The 21,956-nt window shown below is 44.6% G+C and overlaps 1 protein-coding gene across 10 annotated transcripts in view; it reads left to right on the top strand.

Moving 5' to 3' along the window:
• golga4 (golgin A4) overlaps positions 1-21,956 on the top strand; it is a 550,135-nt gene that overhangs the window by 345,778 nt on the left and 182,401 nt on the right. For 9 of the 10 annotated variants that reach the window (XM_070889499.1, XM_070889470.1, XM_070889461.1 and 6 more), the window contains 3 exons: positions 10,645-10,992; positions 19,657-19,704; positions 20,623-20,679. In XM_070889499.1, the coding sequence (XP_070745600.1) occupies positions 10,645-10,992; positions 19,657-19,704; positions 20,623-20,679 (453 nt within the window). Of the gene's footprint in view, positions 1-10,644; positions 10,993-19,656; positions 19,705-20,621; positions 20,680-21,956 lie in introns of all 10 variants that reach the window. The other variant, XM_070889514.1, reaches the window with a different exon arrangement.

Raw genomic sequence — 21,956 nt, 5'->3', positions numbered from 1 at the left:
TTTTTGTTTGGAATGTCTGTTTTGTGGTGGCTCTCATTTTAGCTTTGTGCTCAGGAGGACACTATGATGTTCCGTGACACAGGGTTGATATAATGTGGAAGTGGTGAGCAACGGGGATCTGGGGTTTCATTCACTGGAATTGGAGTCTGATGAGACATTCACGACATCCGTCCAGAACGAGAATTTGCTGCCTGCCTCCCTCCCTCCCTCTCCTTCCTCTTACTCTTCCCCTCCCTCCACCTGAGGTGGTCTCACAATCCCTGGTGGCAAGGGCTGCGCCCTCATGCAGCAGACCACTATGAAATGGGAGACCCGCTCTGCCGAGTACTGGAGGACTCCTCTTGGTCGGTCAAGGCAGCAGAACTGTTGCTTGATGGCCTTGATGATTTTCCTGCTGGCAAAATGGCTGTCATTATATGAGTGCTGATCACGAGTGGTGGGATTGCACAGGGGAGTCATGAGCCAGGTGTCTTCTCCTGGAGTAGAGAGCCTCTGTGGCCTCCCAGATGCAGCAATGGACGGCGAACTGGGAGGTGTTAGTTACTTCTTCTGCTGCAGATGGCAAGGATCTGCTGGTGAAGAAATTGAGGGCCACAGTGACCTTGAGAGCCATTGGGAGAGCCATTGTTGCCCTGCTCTGAGGCTGCAGGTCTGGTTGCAGGAGGTGGCAGAGTTCTGTGACCATCTCCTTGGTGAAGCGTAGCTTTCTATTGCACTGTTCCTCGCTTAAGTGGAGTTCAGAGAAGTGCTTCAAGATGACCCCAGGTGGGTAAGACCTCCTGTTGTGTGCCATTTTACTCCTCCCTCTGCGAGCATCTTTTCTTCTTCACTACCTCTGTTTCTTCTCCCGAAGATACTCGAGTGCAAGAGGGACTTCAAGTAGAGCCTCCATGACTATGAACAAGTGGTGTGTGCAGAAGCCTTTAAATGAGAAGCAAGGAGCAGCACTTCCTGTGACCTCAGCAACTTTAAACACGCTTAGAAAGCTGTAGGAGTTGCTGAAACTTTGACAGAGCCAGTAAAACTGAGAAACCATGTTAGCTGCAAGTAGTTGTTGATGATCCCTTTAAATAACGCTGCTCAAGGCTTTCTCCTGCTGCTAAAAGCTTGGTCAGCTGGTCGTGATGGGGAGGGCGGTTATTGGAGTGGCGACGACAGAAATAGCAGCGCATCAGGTGAGCATGGCATACTCATTGTTGTCATGATCTGCCTCACTTCCATTTCTCTAGCGAGTGCTGGCAACGACAACGCTACCGACCTGCAGAAAATGGTGGCTGCCGGAAGCCGGCTGAAGTGAGTCAACCGTCGTTTTTTCATCACAATGGGCCTGAACGGCCGGAGGTAAACCCCCGAAGTTTACGCCAATGACTCTCACTCGAAGGTCTCTTGTTTCCCCCGCTTGCAGGAGAAGAGAAGACAGAACACCCAGGAGAGGCAGGGAATCGAGCGAGCCCTCCAATCATAGCCACACTGACTGCAGCAGATAGAAACATAGAAACATAGAAAATAGGTGCAGGAGTAGGCCATTCGGCCCTTCGAGCCTGCACCGCCATTCAATGAGTTCATGGCTGAACATGCAACTTCAGTACCCCATTCCTGCTTTCTCGCCATACCCCTTGATCCCCCTAGTAGTAGGGACTACATCTAACTCCTTTTTGAATATATTTAGTGAATTGGCCTCAACAGCTTTCTGGGGTGGAGAATTCCACAGGTTCACCACTCTCTGGGTGAAGAAGTTTCTCCTCATCTCGGTCCTAAATGGCGTACCCCTTATCCTTTCGACTGTGACCCCTGGTTCTGGACTTCCCCAACATTGGGAACATTCTTCCTGCATCTAACCTGTCTAAACCCGTCAGAATTTTAAACGTTTCTATGAGATCACACCTCATTCTTCTGAACTCCAATGAATAGAAGCCCAGTTGATCCAGTCTTTCTTGATATGTCAGTCCCGCCATCCCGGGAATCAGTCTGGTGAACCTTTGCTGCACTCCCTCAATAGCAAGAATGTCCTTCCTCAAGTTAGGAGACCAAAACTGTACACAATACTCCAGGTGTGGCCTCACCAAGGCCTGTACAACTGTAGGAACACCTCCCTGCCCCTGTACTCAAATCCCCTCGCTATGAAGGCCAACATGCCATTTGCTTTCTTAACCGCCTGCTGTACCTGCATGCCAACCTTCAATGACTGATGTACCATGACACCCAGTTCTCGTTGCACCTCCCCTTTTCCTAATCTGTCACCATTCAGATAATAGTCTGTCTCTCTGTTTTTACCACCAAAGTGGATAACCTCACATTTATCCACATTATACTTCATCTGCCATGCATTTGCCCACTCACCTAACCAATCCAAGTCACTCTGCAGCCTCATAGCATCCTCCTCGCAGCTCACACTGCCACCCAACTTAGTGTCATCCGCAAATTTGGAGATACTACATTTAATCCCCTCATCTAAATCATTAATGTGCATTGTAAACAGCTGGGGCCCCAGCACAGAATCTTGCGGTACCCCACTAGTCACTGCCTGCCATTCTGAAAAGTACCCATTTACTCCTACTCTTTGCTTCCTGTCTGCTAACCAGTTCTCAATCCACGTCAGCACACTACCCCCAATCCCATGTGCTTTAACTTTGCACATTAATCTCTTGTGTGGGACCTTGTCGAAAGCCTTCTGAAAGTCCAAATACACCACATCAACTGGTTCTCCCTTGTCCACTTTACTGGAAACATCCTCAAAAAATTCCAGAAGGTTTGTCAAGCATGATTTCCCTTTCGCAAATCCATGCTGATTTGGACCTATCATGTCACCTCTTTCCAAATGCGCTGCTATGACATCCTTAATAATTGATTCCACCATTTTACCCACTACCGATGTCAGGCTGACCGGTCTATAATTCCCTGTTTTCTCTCCCTCCTTTTTTAAAAAGTGGGGTTACGTTGGCTACCCTCCACTCCATAGGAACTGATCCAGAGTCGATGGAATGTTGGAAAATGACTGTCAATGCATCTGCTATTTCCAAGGCCACCTCCTTAAGTACTCTGGGATGCAGTCCATCAGGCCTTGGGGATTTATCGGTCTTCAACCCCATGAACTTCCCCAACACAATTTCCCGACTAATAAGGATTTCCCTCAGTTCCTCCTTACTAGACCCTCTGACCCTCTTTATATCCGGAAGTTGTTTGTGTCCTCCTTGGTGAATACCGAACTAAAGTACTTGTTCAATTGGTCTGCCATTTCTTTGTTCCCCATTATGACTTCCCCTGATTCTGACTGCAGGGGACCTACGTTTGTCTTTACTAACCTTTTTCTCTACATATCTACAGAAGCTTTTGCAGTCCATCTTAATGTTCCCTGCAAGCTTCCTCTCGTACTCCATTTTCCCTGCCCTAATCAAACCCTTTGTCCTCCTCTGCTGAGTTCTAAATTTCTCCCAGTCCCCGGGTTCACTGCTATTTCTGGCCAATTTGTATGCCACTTCGTTGGCTTTAATACTATCCCTGATTTCCCTTGATAGCCACCTTCCCTTTTTTATTTTTACGCCAGACAGGGATGTACAATTGTTGTAGTTCATCCATGCGGTCTCTAAATGTCTGCCATTGCCCATCCACTGTCAACTCCTTAAGTATCATTCACCAATCTATCCTAGCCAATTCATGACTCATACCTTCAAAGTTACCCTTCTTTAAGTTCTGGACCATGGTCTCTGAATTAACTGTTTCCTTCTCCATCCTAATGTAAAATTCCACCATATTATGGTCACTCTTCCACAAGGGGCCTCGCACAACAAGATTGCTAATTAATCCTCTCTCATTACACAACACCCAGTCTAAGATGGCCTCCCCCCTATTTGGTTCCTCGACATATTGGTCTAGAAAACCATCCCTTATGCACTCCAGGAAATCCTCTTCCACCGTAGTGCTTGCAGTTTGGTTAGCTCAATCTATATGCATATTAAAGTCACCCATGATAACTGCTGTACCTTTCTTGCATGCACCCCTAATGACCTGTTTGATGGCCTCCCCAACATCACTATTACTGTTTGGAGGTCTGTACACAACTCCCACTAATGTTTTTTGCCCTTTGGTGTTCTGCAGCTCTACCCGTATAGATTCCACATCATCCAAGCTAATGTCCTTCCTAACTATTGCATTAATCTTCTCTTTAACCAGCAATGCTACCCCACCTCCTTTTCCTTTTATTCTATCCTTCCTGAATGTTGAATACCCTTGGATGTTGAGTTCCCAGCCCTGATCATCCTGGAGCCACGTCTCTGTAATCCCAATCACATCATATCTGTTAACATCTATTTGCACAGTTAATTCATCCACCTTATTACGGATACTCCTTGCATTAAGACACAAAGCCTTCAGGCTTGTTTTTTTAACACCCTTTGTCCTTTTAGAATTATGATGTAGTGTGGCTCTTTTTGTTTCTTGCCTTTGTGTACTTGGCCTTCCACTATTGCTTTTTACCTTTCTACCATCTGTTTCTGACTCCATATTACTTTGCCCTGTCTCGCTGCATAGGTTTCCATCCCCCTGCCATATTAATTTAAACATTCCCGAACTGCATTAGCAAATGTTACCCCTAGGACATCAGTTCCAGTCCTGCCCAAGTGCAGACCGTCCCTTTTGTACAGGTCCCACTTCCCCCAGAACTGGTTCCAATGTCCCAGGAATTTAAATCCCTCCCTCTTGTACCACTGCTCAAGCCACATATTTATTCTAACTATCCTTCTCCCTCTACTCTGATTGGTACGTGGCACTGGTAGCAATCCAGAGATTACTACCTTTGAGGTCCTACTTTTTAATTTAACTCCTCGCTCCCTAAATTCAGCTTGTAGGACCTCTTCCCGCTTCTTACCTATATCGTTGGTACCTACATGTACCACGACAACTGGCTGTTCACCTTCCCTCTCCAGAATGCTCTGCAGCCTCTCCGAGACATCCTTGACCCTTGCACCAGGGAGGCAACATACTATCCTGGAGTCTCGGTTGCGGCCGCAGAAACTCCTATCTATTCCCCTTACAATCGAGTCCCCTATCACTATAGCTCTCCTACTCTTTTTCCAGCCCTTCTGTGCAGCAGAGCCACCCATGGTGCCATGAACCTGGCTGCTGGTGCCTTCCCCTGGTAAGTCATCTCCCCCAACAGTATCCAAAACGGTATATCTGTTTTGGAGGGAGATGACCGCAGGGGACTCCTGCACTACCTTCCTGCTCTTGCCTTTGTCTCTTGGTCACCCATTCACGATCTGCCCTAACCCTTACCTGCGGTGTGACCAACTCACTAAATGTGCTAACCACAACATTCTCAGCATCGCGCATGCTCCAGAGTGAGTCCATCCGCAGCTCCTTCGTGCGGTCTGTCAGGAGCTGCAGCTGGACACCATTCCTGCACACATAGTAGTCAGGGACACTGGAAGAGCCCCTGATTTCCCACATAGCACAGGAGTAGCATGACACTGGTCCGAGCTCTCCTGCCATGACTTCACCCTTAAATTAATTTACTTACTAAAATTTACTTAAAACACCAAACAGCTACTTAGTAGTTCGCTGCCAATTAAACCAATCTAAAAGTCAGTCTAAAAGAGAGTTATACTTACCAGTCGAGCAACCAACCACTTACCAGCTTGGCTGTGACGTCACCTCTTGATGAGGAGGCACTAGAGATAACTGGAGTATCTGCTTTGCTGGTGGTTGGAGATGGAGAGACTGGGAGCTCCCAGCATCCTGCTGACAGAATTAAATATCACACAGCCATGTGGCATGCATACAACAGTCACTCATGTTAACTTGATGTCAGCAGCAAGTGGAATATGATCATGGGCATATTGTTCACCTGAAACATTCTTCTTATGACAGTTCTAATTCATGTCTTTATTTTCCCATTGGCCCATCAAGTTTCCAACATCCAGTCGAGCCAGAGGAGGAAGACAACTCCTCAGAGGAGGTTGCTGACACTGAGGGTGCACCGTCACAGGACTCATGCACAGCAAGCTACAGTGCAGATACATACACGTCAGTGACATCATTAAATCAGATAGTTGTGTTGTCGCCTGGTGTGTCATAAATCACATGTGAGCAAGAGCAGATGGTGCAGACTGGAACAGCAGTCGAGAGGCCTCGTAGAAGGGCTCCAAGCTCTGTTCAGCTGGACAAAGATGCTGAACCTCGGGGGCCGTCGGCAAAGAGGATGATTCTGGAGGAGCAACAAAATATGAGAGGGGCTCTGGCAGGATTTCCAGCTGAGACGTGCTCTCATGCAGGAAGAATGGAGGAGTCCATCTCGAACATGACTGGCATGATGTCACAACCATGGCTATGATGTGTTCGTCCATGGAAAGTTTAGCCATGTGCAGGGAGCATCAAATGCGTCATTCAAACAAATGCATGCTTGCTTTCACCAACAGCTTGCTCACTGCCATCTCAACAAAGATGCATAGAAACCTAATCTTGGCCATTCATCACCCAGTGATGTGCAGCAAAGTACTCTCCAGCTCCTTGCTAGCAAGGAAGTACGGGAGGGCCACGAGAGGGATGATGGTGAAAGGGGATGTTGAAGTAGGGACTCTGCTCAAAGCGCTTCCACTTTTCACCAGTTGCCCCCGCTCAGTCACAGCCCCATATCCAGCCTCGTCTCTCGATGGCTGGGTCTGCCTCTGCACAGCTGCAGGAGGAGCAGTCTTTGGCAGGGCCCTCACAGGTTTCAAAATCCAGAGGATGTCGGCCAAAAGCATCTCAGCAGTCAGCAGGGAAGTGAGCAGCCTACCTGCTGAAGTCACAGGGGTTGCATGATGTGGAAGTGGTGGAAGAGGAAGATGACAATTCTAGATGCACAAGGGTATGCACATCGGTGTGTTAGGCAATGCTGCACTGTTAAGATAATGTTGATATTTGGAAGCACATAAAATTATTTATTTGCACCACTTTCCCGTCTTGCCATTTCTTGCCTGTTGCCTGATAAGTGGCCTTGTCACTTGTAATGAATGGTAAGACATGACTTAACTGTGAGCAATGGGTATATGTGAAAGGAATGGTTTGGTTGTCGTAGGATTGGTTTGTGGTTGGGCGGAGGAGGATGGGGTGCAGGCGGGAAAATGGATTCAGCATCTGGGTGCCTGATGGGTGCACTGGTACAATCTAACGTAAATCGCCCCATTATGAGGCAATCCTGGGCAACAATGTGCACTGTTGCTGTGCCATGTCCACATAAAATTCCTCCTCATCTGAAGAGTCTCTGCGCATTGCTCCTCCAGCAGCTCCAGTCCTCGCTGGTGCACTGTGTGGTGCAGAGCGCAGCATACCACGATCATTCTGGAGACACTGGCTGGTACGTATTGAAGGACTCATTCCAGATCTGTCCAGGCATCTGAAACGCATCTTCAGCATTCCAATTGCTTGCTCTGTTACACATCTCGCCATCATTTGTCTTTGATTGTAGCGCTTTTTGGCCTCCTCAAGGGTGTTATCAGCAACATCTTCATTGGATACCTTTGTCTCAAGCAGCCAGCTGGTAAGTCTGGTCAGAGGTGCAAAGAGCTGAGGGAGGGTGGACTGACACAGGACGAATGAATCATGAGAGCTCCCTGGGAATCTGGCACACACCTGCATGATCTTTTTGTAGTTGCAGACAAGCTGCACATTGATGGAGTGGAAGCCCTTGTGGTTCACAAACACTCCTGGGTAATCTGGGGGTACCTTGATGGACTCGTGTACAGTCATTGATGCCCTACACCTGTGGGGCGACAACTACAGGAAAAATGCAGGGAACAGCGCCAGCCTTCAACCTTGCAAAGGCCTTTGACACTGTCAATCGCGAGGGTCTATGGAGTGTCCTCCGTTTCGGATGCCCCCAAAAGTTCGGCACCATCCTCCGCCTCCTCCACGACGACATGCTGGCCGTGATCCTTACCAACGGATCCATTGCAGACCCAATCCACGTCCAGACCGGGGTCATACAGGGCTGTGTCATCGCCCCAACCCTCTTCTCAATCTTTCTTGCCTGCACTTTCTCAGTCAACAAGCTCCCTGCTGGAGTGGAACTAAACTATAGAACCAATGGGAACCTGCTCAACCTGCGCTGTCTCCAGACCAGGTCCAAGATCAACCCAACCTCTGTTGTCGAGCTACAGTACGCGGACAACGCCTGCGTCTGCGCACATACAGAGGCTGCACTCCAGGATGTAGTCGACGTATTTATTGAAGCGTTTGAAAGCATGGACCTTATGCTAAACATCCGTAAGACAAAGGTCCTCCACCAGCCAGTCCTCACCGCACAGCACTGCCCCCCAGTCATCAAGATCCACGGCGCGGCTCTGGACACCGTGGACCACTTCCCATATTTCGCGAGCCTCCTATCAACAAGAGCAGGCATAGACGAAGAGTTCCAACACTGCCTCCTCAAAACTGCCACCAATTTCATGGTCTACAGGGCTGTAGTAATACCCACCCTCCTGTATGGTTCAGAGACATGGACAATGTACAGTAGACACCTCAAGTCGCTGGAGAAATGTCACCAACGATGTCTCCGCAAGATCCTACAAATCCCCTGGGAGGACAGGCGCACCAACATCAGCGTCCTCGTCCAGGCTAACATCCCCAGCATTTAAGCACTGACCACACTGGTTCACACAGTTCGCATGCCAGACAAGAGACTCCCAAAGCACGTGCTCTATGCGGAGCTCCTTCACGGCAAATGAGCCAAAGGTGGGCAGCGGAAGCGCTACAAGGACACCCCCAAAGCCTCCTTGATAAAGTGCGACATCCCCACTGACACCTGGGAATCCCTGGCCAAAGACCGCCCTAAGTGGAGGAAGTGCATCCGAGAGGGCGCTGAGCACGTCGAGTCTCAATGCCGAGAGCATGCAGAAATGAAGCGCAGACAGCGGAAAGAGCGTGCGGCAAACCAGTCCCACCCACCCCTTCCATCAATGACTATCTGTCCCACCTGTGACAGAGTCTGTGGCTCTCGTATTGGACTGTTCAGCCACCAAAGAACTCACTTCAGGAGTGGAAGCAAGTCTTCCTCGATTCCGAGAGACTGCCTATGATGATCATGACACCTGTGGGAAGTCAGCCTTGGCCACAAACCCGAGTGCCCGCTCATTCTGATTGGCTTCATCACTGGCAAAGTATACATAACTGCATGCCCTGGCAAACATGGCATCGGTCCCCTGGGTGATGCATTTGTGCACAACCAACTGCAAAATCCTGCAGATCCCTGGAAAAGGAGCCTCAAGTGAAGAAGTTGAGGGCAGTGGTCACTTTGACAGTTACTGATGACACGTGTCCACCAGGTCCATTTCGCAATGATCTTATTCCAGCAGACTACAAATGTCTTCCACGACCTGACATGATAGCCTGAGCCTCTTGAGACACTGGTGTTATAATGTCCAGGAAGCCTATCCTCTGCCTGTGTAGCCTGTGATGGGGGTATCACCTCCTGCGAGGTGCACCTCTGTGCTCATTTTCTCTTTCCTGTGGAGTGACAGATTGGTGAGGAGAAGGCTGCTGGTGCTCATCTTGGTCCTCATCTGAGGTCCAAGATGAAGGAACATAAGCTGATCTGATCGGACAAATGACAGATATAAAGTGGAGATCAGACGCACAATCTTCCAGTGTACTGAGAGTGGTCTCCAAAGTTGTGGAAATCACCTGCAAACTCCTGAAAGCAAACTCTCAGAAAAAGTGGTGTGAGCAAAAGCCTTTCCCTCTGGCAAGGAAGCAAGTGTGAGGTCTCTGTACTTGTGGGAATTTTTGACTGCCATTTGTTGAGGCCCTCAATTGCTGCTGTGCCCTTGCCTTGCTTTCACCAGTGAGGTCTAGCAAGCTGAGAAATCCTATGCACACACAGTAAAACTTGAAAACCCAGGTCAAAAAGGTTCTTAATAGCCTCTGAGCTTTAAACTGCTTTTGATTGCTAACTGCCTCTCCTGAGAGGGGTTTCTCACTCGCAGCTGAACACGCTCCAGTTAAATGCCCACCAGCTTCCTGACGTGCTGTTAATTTCAGCGCTTTTAACTTCCCACCCGCTCCCAAACCCACTCATTCTTTACAGTTAAAATTCCAGCCAAAGTGATTTAATAGGGTCAAAAGGAGAATTCTCTACTGAGCTAAACCGTATTCTAAATTGGGTTGTGCTTCTGTTAATAGCAAAATAATTTTTGAGTCGTGTATTAACTGTTTGCACAGCAAGAACTGAACAGGCCAATTTCAAGCTATTAGTAGCTTAATCAATGTGAGCGATTTTTATTGTAGGAACAGCAAATTAGAAGCTTTTTTTTTAATCATGGGCTAAAAGCTAATTAAAATTGTATCTGCTCAAGGCAGAATTAATTTATTAAAATTATGAAATCCACATTTTGTCCCTTGTGTTAAGTAGCAGAAGTAAGTTCTGAATCTGAGGCTCTTATTCAGGATAAACCGGTTTTGACATGAAATTGATACTGGCTAGAGATACGAATGACACTCCGGTCACTGGCATTTCAAAATAAGTAAATGTATGACAAATCAAAACAAGTACTTGAAAGCAGGTACATTTAACATTTTTGGTTAGTTAAAAATGTATTTTATCTCTTCTGTTTTAAGACTTTGTAAAGTTATTTTTGTGATACTTTGAGAAAAATGTCTCTTCTCTTTTAGAAACCTGAGATGCAATCCTTTGCCCAAAAACTTCAGCTTCGGGTGCCATCTATGGAGTCTTTATTTCGAGCTTCATCAAAAGAGGCCCTTTTCCAATCTCCTTCAAAAGACTCACTTGTACGATCTGCCTCAAGAGAGTCTCTAGTACGATCTGCATCAAGAGAGTCCCTCAATCGATTTGATGCAGATAATCAAAGTTCTGGTACCACCTTTGATCCATCGTCTGACATCGAAAGTGAGGCAGAAGATTCTACGGGTAACTTTGAGAGCCTTAGTAAGGACCCATCTTCCAACCAATTCCGCAGGATGGAGCGGAGCTTGAGCAACTATAGATTGAAGTATTCAGAGGTACTGAAATTATATATTTTCTAGATTCATTATATTTTCCTGAGGATGCCACAATTTGTCCTATGGGTGACAACATTCCTTTGTAATCCTCAAATAAAAAGCATTATCACATGTCTCAAATACCCCAAAGTACTTCACATACAATTAATTGTTTTGAAGTCTTATATAAGTAAATGCTATTTTGCACACTTACACAGCAAGGTACCGTAACCAGCAATGGGATAAATTATGGTGCTGGTTGATGGAGGAATGTTGGCCAGAACACACAACATCCCAGCTCCTCTTTTACCTAAACAGGCAGGCGGGACTTTTTTTAAAGCCTTGATAAATATTAGCACCTTTGACAATGCAGTGCTCTATTGCAGCATTTTACAGCATTGAGGCCAACTGTGTGGTCATGGAACGCATTCGAGACAGTTTTCTGGAACCAACCAGGGAAGAGGCTATTTTAAGTCTTGTCTTGTGTAATGAGACAGGGTAAATAAGTTATCTCTTAGTAAGGGGTCCTCTGGGGAAGAGTGATCATAATGATAGAATTTCATATTAAGTTCGAGAGTGATGTACTTGAGTGTAAAACTAGAATCCTAAACTTAAAGCCAATTACAGTGGTATGAGGGACGAGTTGGCTAAGGTAGATTGGGAAATTAGATTAAAAGGTATGAGGGTGTGGTGAACATGTAAAGAAATAGTTCATAATTATCAATGAATATACATTCCATTGAGAAATAAAAACTCCACTGGAAAATTGATCCATCCGTGGCTAGCTAATGAGGTTAAGGATAACGTTAGATAAAAAGAAGAGGCTTATAATGTTGCAAAGAATAGTAGTAAGCTTGAATTGGGAGAGCTTTAGATAATTGCAAAGGATGACTAAAAAATTGATAAAAAGGGAGAAAATAGAATAAAAGTAAACTAGCAAGAAATATAAAAACAGATTGTAAGAGCTTCTACAAGTATGTAAACAGGATGAGAGCATTGGTCCCTTCGAGGCTGAGACAGGAGAAATTATAATTTGGAATAAGGAAATGGCAGACTTTAAACAAATATTTTGTATCCGTCTTCACAGAAGAAGACACAGAAAAGCATACCAAAAATGGTGTGGAACCAAGGGCTAATGAGAGTGAGGAACTTTAAAGCAATGAAGATCAGTAGAGAAAAAGTACTTGAGAAACTAATGGGACTAAAAGCCAACAAATCCCCTGGATCTGATGGCCTACATTCTCGGGTTCTAAAAGAGGTGGTTGCAGAGATAGTGGGTGCATCGGTTGTGATCTTCCAAAATTCTCTCGATTCTTGAATGGTCCCAGCGGATTAGTAGGAAGCAAATGTAACATCGGTATTCAGGAAAGGAGGGAGAGAGAAAACAGTGAACTACAGGCCAGTTACCCTGACAGTCATCAAGAAAATGCTGGAATCCATTATTAAGGAAGTGGTAACTGAGCACTTAGAAAATCATAATGTGATTAGATAGAGTCAACAAGGTTTTATGTATGGGAACTCTTGTTTGCCATATCTTTTCTAGTTTATTGAGGATGTAATTAGTGGGGTGGATGAAGGGGATCTGGTACATTTGGATTTTCAAAAGGCGTTTGATAAAGTGCCCCACAAAAGGTTATTACACAAGTTAAGGGCTCATGGGGTTGGGGATAACATGTTGACATGGATAGAGGATTGGTTAAAGGACAGAAACCAGAGAGTAGAGTTAAACGGGTCATTTTCCAGTTGGCTGGCTGTAACTAGTGGGGTGCCGCAAGGATCAGTGCTTGGGCCTCAGCTATTTACAATCTATATTAATGACTTAATTGAAGGGACCAAATGTAATTTATTCAATTTTGCTGACAATACAAAGCCAAGTGGGAAAGTAAGCTATGAGGAGGACGCAAAGAGGCTGAAAAGGGATTTAGACAAGTTAAGTGAGTGGGCTAAAAGATGGCAGATGAAGTATAGTATGGGGAAATCTAAGGTTATTTACTTTGGTAGGAAGAATAGAAAAATAAAAAAAAGTTAAATGGCGAGAAACTATTAAATGGTGATATTCAAGGGATTTGGGTGTCTTTGTACATGAAACACGAAGTGAACATGCAGGTGCAGCAAGCGATTAAGAAGGGAAATGCTACGTTGGCCTTTATTGCAAGGGAGTTGGAGTACAAGAGTAAGGGATCTTGCTGCTTTGGTGAGAGCACACCTGGAGTACTTTGTACAGTTTTTGGTCTCCGTATCCGAGAAAGGATGTACTTGTCTTGGAGGTAGTGCAGGAAGGTTCACTGGGTTGATTCCTGGAATGAGAGGGTTGCTCTATGAAGAGAGATTGAGTAGAATGGGCCTGTACTTGCTGGAGTTTAGAAAAATGAGAGGTGATCTCATTGAAACAGATAAGATTCCGAGAGGGCTTGCCAGAGGGTCGATGCTGTGAGTCTGTTTCCCCTGGCTGTGAGTCTCGACCTAAGGGTCATAGTCTCAGGATAAAGGGGTAGGCCATTTAAGACTGAGGTGAGGAGAAATTCCTTCACTTTGGAATTCTCTGCCCCAGAGGGCTGTGGATGCTCAGTCATTAAGTATATTCAAGGCTGAGATCGATAGATTTTTGGACTTTTTCTTTGGACTTTAACTGTATCAACGGATAAGTGGATCGAGCAGGAATGTGGAGTTAAGGTTGAAGATCAACCATGATCTTATTGAATGGCGGAGCAGGCTCGAGGGGTCGTATTGCCTACTCCTGTTTCTTGTGTTCTTAAAACGGGGAATTTTCCTGGTATTTTGGCAAGCATTCATCCCTCAACCAACACAACTCAAAACAGATAAATTAATTACTCATCTTGCACAGATTTTAATTACATGTGAAAGACTTTTGAGACATTTCTGAGCTGTGATAAGCCACAATGTAATTACCAGTGTCATGGGGAGGGTGGCCTACAATTGGCTGCTGCATCCTTGGGCTGGGGAGGGAAAAAAAATCAGCCAAGGTCCACGCTGTTAATCATTATTAAGTGGTCTCTGCGGGAGAGTGCATATGTTGAAATGATTTGAGGACAGGATTTGTTCAGTTTTATTATCCAAGAGCCTACTGATCTTCACTGCTCAGGTTTAAACATAAAGAATAACCATATGGCCAAGATATTGAAGTGCTGCTGGTATCAGTGATTTCCCACAGCAGCGTAAGTTGCTGCCTTCAAACTGGTCAAAGCCAATGGAGGAAGGTTCTCAAACTTTTTGTTGCTTGTGTGTCATGACTATTGCATGATTAATATATTCTACACGTGCAATGTCCAAAATCCGGAATTCCGCAATCCGGACACCGGGCCGATCCGTGGTGGGGTTGTCTGGAAACTAGAAAATGTTCCGAAATACGGACTCCCCGACCTCTGGCCGCCTGACCCCCCGCCCGGCCTCGGCCCAACTGACCCCTGATGCCCCCCCTCCCCCAGCCTCAGCCTGATCAACACACCTCCCTCCCCCCGACCTCGGCTCGACTGACCACCCCACCCCCCCTCCCCCCCCCCAAACCTCGGCCTGACCGACCTCCCCTCGACCGACAACCCACCCTCCCCGCAAACTTCCGGCGGCTCGACCAACCCCACCCCTCCAGCCTTACCCTACCTACCTCCCTCGGCCCAGGCAAAGACGTTACAAAATCCGGAAATACCCGGAACGGCCTCGGTCCCGACGTTTCCAGATTTTGAATGTCACATCTGTACTGTAAGACCGCCAAAAGGCATTCCTGAATCTTAAGTTGCACACATTGCTTCCAAAGAAATTGAATCGGAAATGGAGACTAAGTAGATTTTATCCAAAGCCTCTTTGAATGTTTCCATTATGAGTTTAAAAGGTCCCCTCTCCAGAGCATGATAAATTATTATTGAGGAGTAGGATTTTAATTTTTAAAACTATTCCCTCGTAATAGTTGCCATTAAAAGAATTAAAAAAGCATATACATGTTTAGTCCACTAATTGCACACTAAAGAGCTGATGATAAAAGCCTTGGGGAGCAAAGGGCAAGGCTTTTGCAGTGTTTTGTAAACTGAAATTTATGGTAGAGTGGTGTCAGATGTTTAAAACCTGGTTACGTGGACTGATTGAAAGTGTTTTTTCAAAAAAAAATTAGAGCAGTGTTTTTATTACATTACACTAGACACCATAGCCAAGGTATAATTCTTCATGCATACGTAATTAGATGTGTAGGAATTGTTTACACAACTTTTTATTGAGTTTTCAAAATTCTCTCTTTTATACCCCTGGATTTCCCCAGTCCACCCAGCACCTGCAGCCAAGAATGCAGGGAACCTAGTCCCATGCCTTGCCTGTTTTGCTCTGTACTCAGTGGGAGATGCATGCACACCACATTGGTCCCCGAGCTGGACGCAGCACTCCAGGAGCAATCAAAAACTCAGCATCAATATGGAGTTCAACTTGTTTTTCTACATTGTTTCAGCGCAGTGCACTGTTAATCCACTGGCCCATTCATTTCATACATTTTCAAGTGTTCTTCCATAGCTATATATATTATACTCAACTAAATGTACAAGCTCCTAATTTTCAAACGTTGGGTCTAATGCTGTATTAAATGTGGGATTTGTAAAGTTGTAGCTTCTCTTTTTTTTAATATTCGTTCCTGGGATTGTAAGTGGTTTTGCCCCTGGTGGTTTCGAATCACCCCTCTTTCAATAGTTCTATTCACCGGAATTATAGTCGTTAATAGTAATATACAGTCATAGACAGATCTTTTCAGTCTCTACTGTTACAATGCTTTTATTCAAGTTAAAACACACCTGCACCCAGTTAAAAGCACACCCTGGTAATATAATACAAACAAAATAGTACAACACAAAATCTGGCCTGTCTAAACAGGCCCCAAACGCGACGTACCCATGTCTAAAACACCCCTGCTCGGATTCAAAATTGCACCACTGAAATCTGTCCAACAGAATGTGCATATGCATATGATCCTTGCAAAAACCTCCCCACTAACACCCCTAAAGCTTAGTTGGGACACACAACACCCTTTCACACTATGAGTGGTCTTAAAGATGCGTGGGCTGGGATAAATGCTCACCAATTACCCCTCTGGCTAATTCGCTGCTTCTCCCGATGAGGTGTATCTTCTGGGTCTTCAAGTCCAGTCTAAAGGTCAGGTTTCCAGTCGAAGTAGCAAGGCTCTCTGGTGTTACCAGCCACTAACGCCTGTTTTGGACAAAGAAGCAAATTTAGCCAGCTTAAAGTTACTCCAAACTAACTTAGGCCAGTGTATGTGGCCACTTTTGTAGGCACAGAAAAACCTTACCGACATTTAAGAAATCAGTGCAGGTAGCCAGAGGTGGGTCGGGGGGAGGTGAGTTAGAGCATTCTAAAGCACTAAACACCTTCACAACATCAGCACAACATCTTCAGCACAACATCATCAAAAATAAATGAAAGCTAAATCAGCTACTGAAAATAGAGCAGTCCTACCTTGCCGACTGCAGAACGCACCGGCTCGGGGTGGCAGGCACGCATGACTGTAGGAATGAGGGATGTTTATTTTTTTCCAGTTGTTCCTAAATGTTGTGTGGTGCTAATGGAACAGGATTCAGTTTTAATGCAAAATATCTTTAATTGGAAAGTTTACAAAGCACTTCAACAACAACAACAACAACAACAACAAAGAAAGGCTGCACCCATCTCTCACCCACATCTTGGGTAATGTGCACTTCCTCATCGGAGCAGTGGTGTGGGGGGTTGGGGCCCCAGCTTGGGTCTCAACAGAGGCTGGTACGGGGATTGCAGTAGGAGTGGCATTTGATTGTCAGGGCTGTCTGTCCTTATTGCAGCAGTTAGCTCCCTCATGGCCTCTGCCATCGTTTGCACTCCCTCTGTTATGTCCGCCCTCAGTACCCGTCTCAGTGCTGATATTTCTCCCGACAGTGCCGCTACCTTATCACGCACCCCACTGAATGATCAGGTAAGGGCATTGGTCTCCTCACCCAATGACATAACCTGATGAACATCTGATGAACGCTGCATCTCAAGAGAGCCTGGTCGGTTTCTCCTTCCCCTCGCCGTGGGTGTGCCTAGCGGCACCCCTCCGGTACAAGACGCAGGCTGGGACGGTGGGGCCCTGGGTGTTCCAATCTGCATTCCACCACCGCCACTGGGACCCGCAACCTCGGAAGGTGTGAAACCATGGAATGTCGTAGCCGAGCTCATGGAGGTGTCTGGCAAAGTGATGCCCTGTACTATGGACTGATCCATATCATGATCAGCATTCTCCCGTGAACACACAATCATGCACCCCTCCTTCCCCCACCCGCCTTAGTCTAGAGCGCACGCATCTGGCTCATCTAGTGGATCTTCAGGATGTTCAGGATTGTCGTCGTCTTTTTCAAAATACAACCGAACAGTCAAATGGTTAGCAGCACAGGAGGGGGCAGGATGGATGGCATGAGTAGTCTCACGCGTGGCAGGCCAGTCAGCAGGTTGATTTGAAGGGCGACGATGCATTTTCATGACTGACCCTCACCCTCACGTGTGGATCCAGCTTGTGCAGAGCTGATTCTTTTTCTGCCGGTGTGACTCAGCAAAGCAGCGACCCTCTGTTTCAGGGGTGTTAGTTTGTAAGGGGAGCTTGGGGTGTGCGTTCGAATCCACACTCACCTGAGGTTCTGTACATGCGATTTATGAGGATGGGTGAGGAACGAGGCACAAGACACAGTGGGTAAGAGTGCAAAATGGCTAATGTTGTTTATTTAGAATAGTAAACACAAAGATAGAGGACAGAGCCCTTGGGCGCATTTCTGGCCTAGAAAAATGGCCGGCACTTGAGGACGCGCTGGGCCCAAGCCCACCCCCCCCCGCCGGCTGTGCTGAGCAAGCGCGGTCCACGCTCCGCCGCCCTCCCCCCCCCCACCCTGCAGGTTCTGCAGCGCTACGCCACGGGACCACAAAGATCCAGCAGCAGCCAAATTAGGGCGGTCATTTTTCGGCGTGTTTTTTCCCCCATAAAGTCGGTGTATCACGGGTAAGTATGCCGTTCTAAGCGAGTGGGGAAATTTGGGCCCACAGTGCCGTAAGGGAGGGATTCCATTATTGGGAATATGCAAAGCTCTGAAACTGAAGAATATTGAACAATCTTCAATATGATATGCTGAAGTGTTATTTAAATAAATTTGTAGCTAGCAGTAAAACTGAATATATTACTCTCGGCAAATCTATCTATAAAAATCTCACACAAAGCCCATCTTGAAAATGTTGCAATTGCACCTGATTCATTCAATATTATATGCATTGAAGCAGTAACAAATCACAATAAAGTGGCTAGGAATCTACCAATCAACAAATAGTATCTTTTATTTGAAAAATGTACAAGCAAGAAAGAAAGCCTTTGGTCTCATTGAACTAAGGTACAGCAATTGGTCTTTGTGGCCTTTAAGGGGCAACAGAGCTGCACCATAACATAATAATACATTGTGTGTCATGTGGTTTAACAATCCTGTCCTTGTATCTTCTGGCACAATGTTAGTAATGCCAATGGGAGTTCCATCAGTAATATATTTAAATCTTGTGGATAATGCACAATATTAACTGAGTTAGTTACGATTTTTCTAGGTGAGTTTTTTTTTACTCTGTTACGTCGGTGCAGGGAGAAACTGAAAAAAAAAAATACGCCAAAAAAAACGGTGCAAATGACCCAGGAAAATTGAGCCCTTCGGCGCATTTCTGGCCTAGAAAAATGGGCGTAACTTGCAATACGCCAGAAAACGGGCTTGGGCAAAATAATGTGTCCTAACCCAAAAAAGCTGTAATTTTCTGATTGGCTCAAATTTTCCAGCAAGTAACTGAAAGAGAACACTTTCCCACTATTCACTTGCTTCACTGTCTGTCAACATTTCTCTCTCAAACTTCTCCCATATTCTTTGACTCACCTTGAGTTGTTGGATATCCAGTAGCATATTTAAAAATGTATATTTAATCAAATCTGCTGTCATCACTCCCCTTCTGTCCTTACAAACTACCATCTCCAATCTCTGTTGAACGTGTTGTCGCATCCAAAAACCGTTGCCACTTTTCCCACAACTCCACAGTTAAACCTACAATGGCTTCTCTTCCTGCACCATTACCTCTGGATCCCGAAAGATTCATCCTTGGGCCTCTCCTATTTCTCATCCACATGCTGCCCTTCATCAACATCATCCAAAACGTGTATGTTGACGACACCCAGTTCTACCTCACCACCACCTCTCTCGACCCCTCCAATGTCTATGATTTATCACGTTGCTTGTCTGACATCCAGTATTGGATGAGCAGAAATTTTCTCAAATTAAATATTGGGAACTCTAAACCTCTGCATCTTTCTACCTTTCTCTCTTCCTTTAAGATGCTCCTTAAAACGGTGACCAAGCTTTTGGTCACCTGTCCTAATATTTCCTTAAGTGGCTTGGTGACAAATTTTGTCTGATAATGCTCCTGTGAAGTGCCTTGGAACTTTTACTATGTTAATGTTAAATAAATGCAAGTTATTGTTAATGTTTCTTGCAGAATTTTAGAAGTATGTAAACATTTGGATTATTTGAGTATGGCAAATCAATTATTTGTGGCATTATGTTGCTTATTCCACGTACTGGGACATGTATGTGTTTAGAATGGAATTTTGATGTTGAACATTTTCATAACCATATATTTTTGTTCTTTCAGTTAGTCACTGCCTATCGAACTTTGCAGAGAGACAAAGAAAAAATGCAGGTAAATGAAGATTCCAGCTTCATTAACCCATTATAGACCAGCCCCATGATCTGTCATCAAATTGGTGACTAGGGCTAAACATTTCTAAATATAATGCTGTACAAGTTTTTCAGTACTCAGTTTGGTTCCAGGGACTGGGTGTTGCAGTGAGCAAGGAGTTATTTCCTCCAAGGAAAATATCGTGTTTCTTGGTCACCCCTCTAAGTACTGGAAACAAATTTTGAGTGCTCTCTGGATAAAATAAATGTAGTCAGCTTTTAATGAGACCATCTTTCTTCAGTAGTTTAAATGCTTAAATATTACACGCAGTACTTAGAAATACAAAGTATAGTGTGTGATTAAATCTGCAGAGGTAGCTCTTGCAAGAAATGTTCTCCGCTCAAAATAGTTCACTGGTGAGAAATCTGACTTAATTTGATTGTTGATTGCAGTTAAAAAACCACACTGCAAATTTTACAGTCAAATCAATCAACCTTACTTTGTGTAACCACGTAAGGCAGATGAAGCTGTGGAGCATAGTTTTCAGAACTTTTGTATCTATTTAGTCTCTGCTTCACTAACCCTGTTCTGAGTCACTTATGCTTTGATAATTTGTCTGTCATAATACATATACTTTTGTGAGAAGCCTGCTTCTAAAACATCAATTCAAAAAATGATCTAAATTGTAAGTATAAATTATTGTACAGCCCCATAGTTAAATATTATAGACAATGAAATGTTCAAAAGCATAACTTCATTTTATTTCACCCTTATATTTAACAATCTTATTGTGCATGGGAATGTTAAAAACAACTAGGAAAAATACTGCTTGCTTCAACACAGAGAAATCCAAGATGGAGAATAGTTAAGCCGTGAAACTGTTTATATCTGCATATCCTGTATGTTGATTCTAAAATATTTTCTACTCACTGCTTTTAGATAGTTTTGAGTCAGGGTCAAGATAAAGCCTTGCGTAGGATTGGAGAATTACGTGAGGTAAGACCCTGTACGTTTTGAATTAAGCTGCATTGTTTGTCTATTGTGCCATTAAACCACACAAAATTAGAGGGTGAACAAATATTCAGAAACTTCTGAAGTCATTCTCCTTTTAATTTTTATGTCCTCTTTCAGATGTGGTTAGTTTGTATTGGCTGGCATTTTTATTTGGGAAAAGAAGCAAAACTTGTAAAAGTTGATTCTATTAGATGCATATTGCTGCACAATAAAAGTATCCATATTATTTACAGCAGCCACTGCTGCTCATAAATTTTAGTGAAGTACAAATCGAAAGTGTTGTGAATAAAACTGGAGTACGTGAAAATAATATGTTTGTTTATATCTTTTTTTAATGTAAATGTTCATTAGACTGGGGGTCAAAGAGAAGGTTGCACAAGGGAATTAGATTAAAAAAAACTAGATTAAGTTACTTGCATGATGTTTTCTTAGAAACAATGTGTAAAATTTCAGTGGAGGAAAAGAATCATTTGATGACTGCCGATGTAATTATACAATTTTGGTTGCAGAATACCCCAGTAGCATTAAGACGATTCGGTCAGGATATGCAAATTTTAGTGCTGATGTACTTTTACTTCAAAGTAAAATTCTTTACCCCCCCCCTGCCACTGCACATCCTTGTTCGAGACCATGATGTTGGTTGGTAGAAATAGGTCCTTCAAAAACACATTTTTGTGTTTTCAACTATACAGCTCATGGAAATATTTTATGCACCTACAGATTATAAAATAGCTCTATTTGTGGGAACATGATGCATTCACAGCGAGTAAATCATTTGATTGGGGAACAGCTTTCCCCTTGCGTCACCTAACTACACTCACGCATAACAGCTTACAGTTCAGGATATAGCCAGGTGCAGAATTAGGACAGCTCATCAAACTGTTGATGTATATCTTTGCTCCTATCGTTAGTGAAAACCACAATAAAAGGGCTAGAAAAGGCTTTCAGTTACATACAGATGCACTGTATTAGTACCACTGAATTTTAACTAGCCACCACATGGGATTAAATCAGGAAGAGCAAATTTAGCTCTGTTTTATCAATGTAATTCTCTATAAATATGAGGATGCATTGCTTAGTTAAGACTGGGATACACCCAATTTATAGGAAAAATGTAACAATGCTGAAGGCTATACAATCACCAGATGGGAGAAAAGCTGAGCTCTCATTTGAAATTTGAATCTGAGCCAATGGAATCAATGGCACCAGGGCAAATATCAATACAAGAGAGGGCACCACTACTGCAAAATAATTGTCCC

This window comes from Pristiophorus japonicus, chromosome 1 (assembly GCF_044704955.1).
Source record: "Pristiophorus japonicus isolate sPriJap1 chromosome 1, sPriJap1.hap1, whole genome shotgun sequence".
Lineage (NCBI taxonomy): Eukaryota > Metazoa > Chordata > Chondrichthyes > Pristiophoridae > Pristiophorus > Pristiophorus japonicus.
This window is presented reverse-complemented; position numbering and strand designations above follow the sequence as displayed.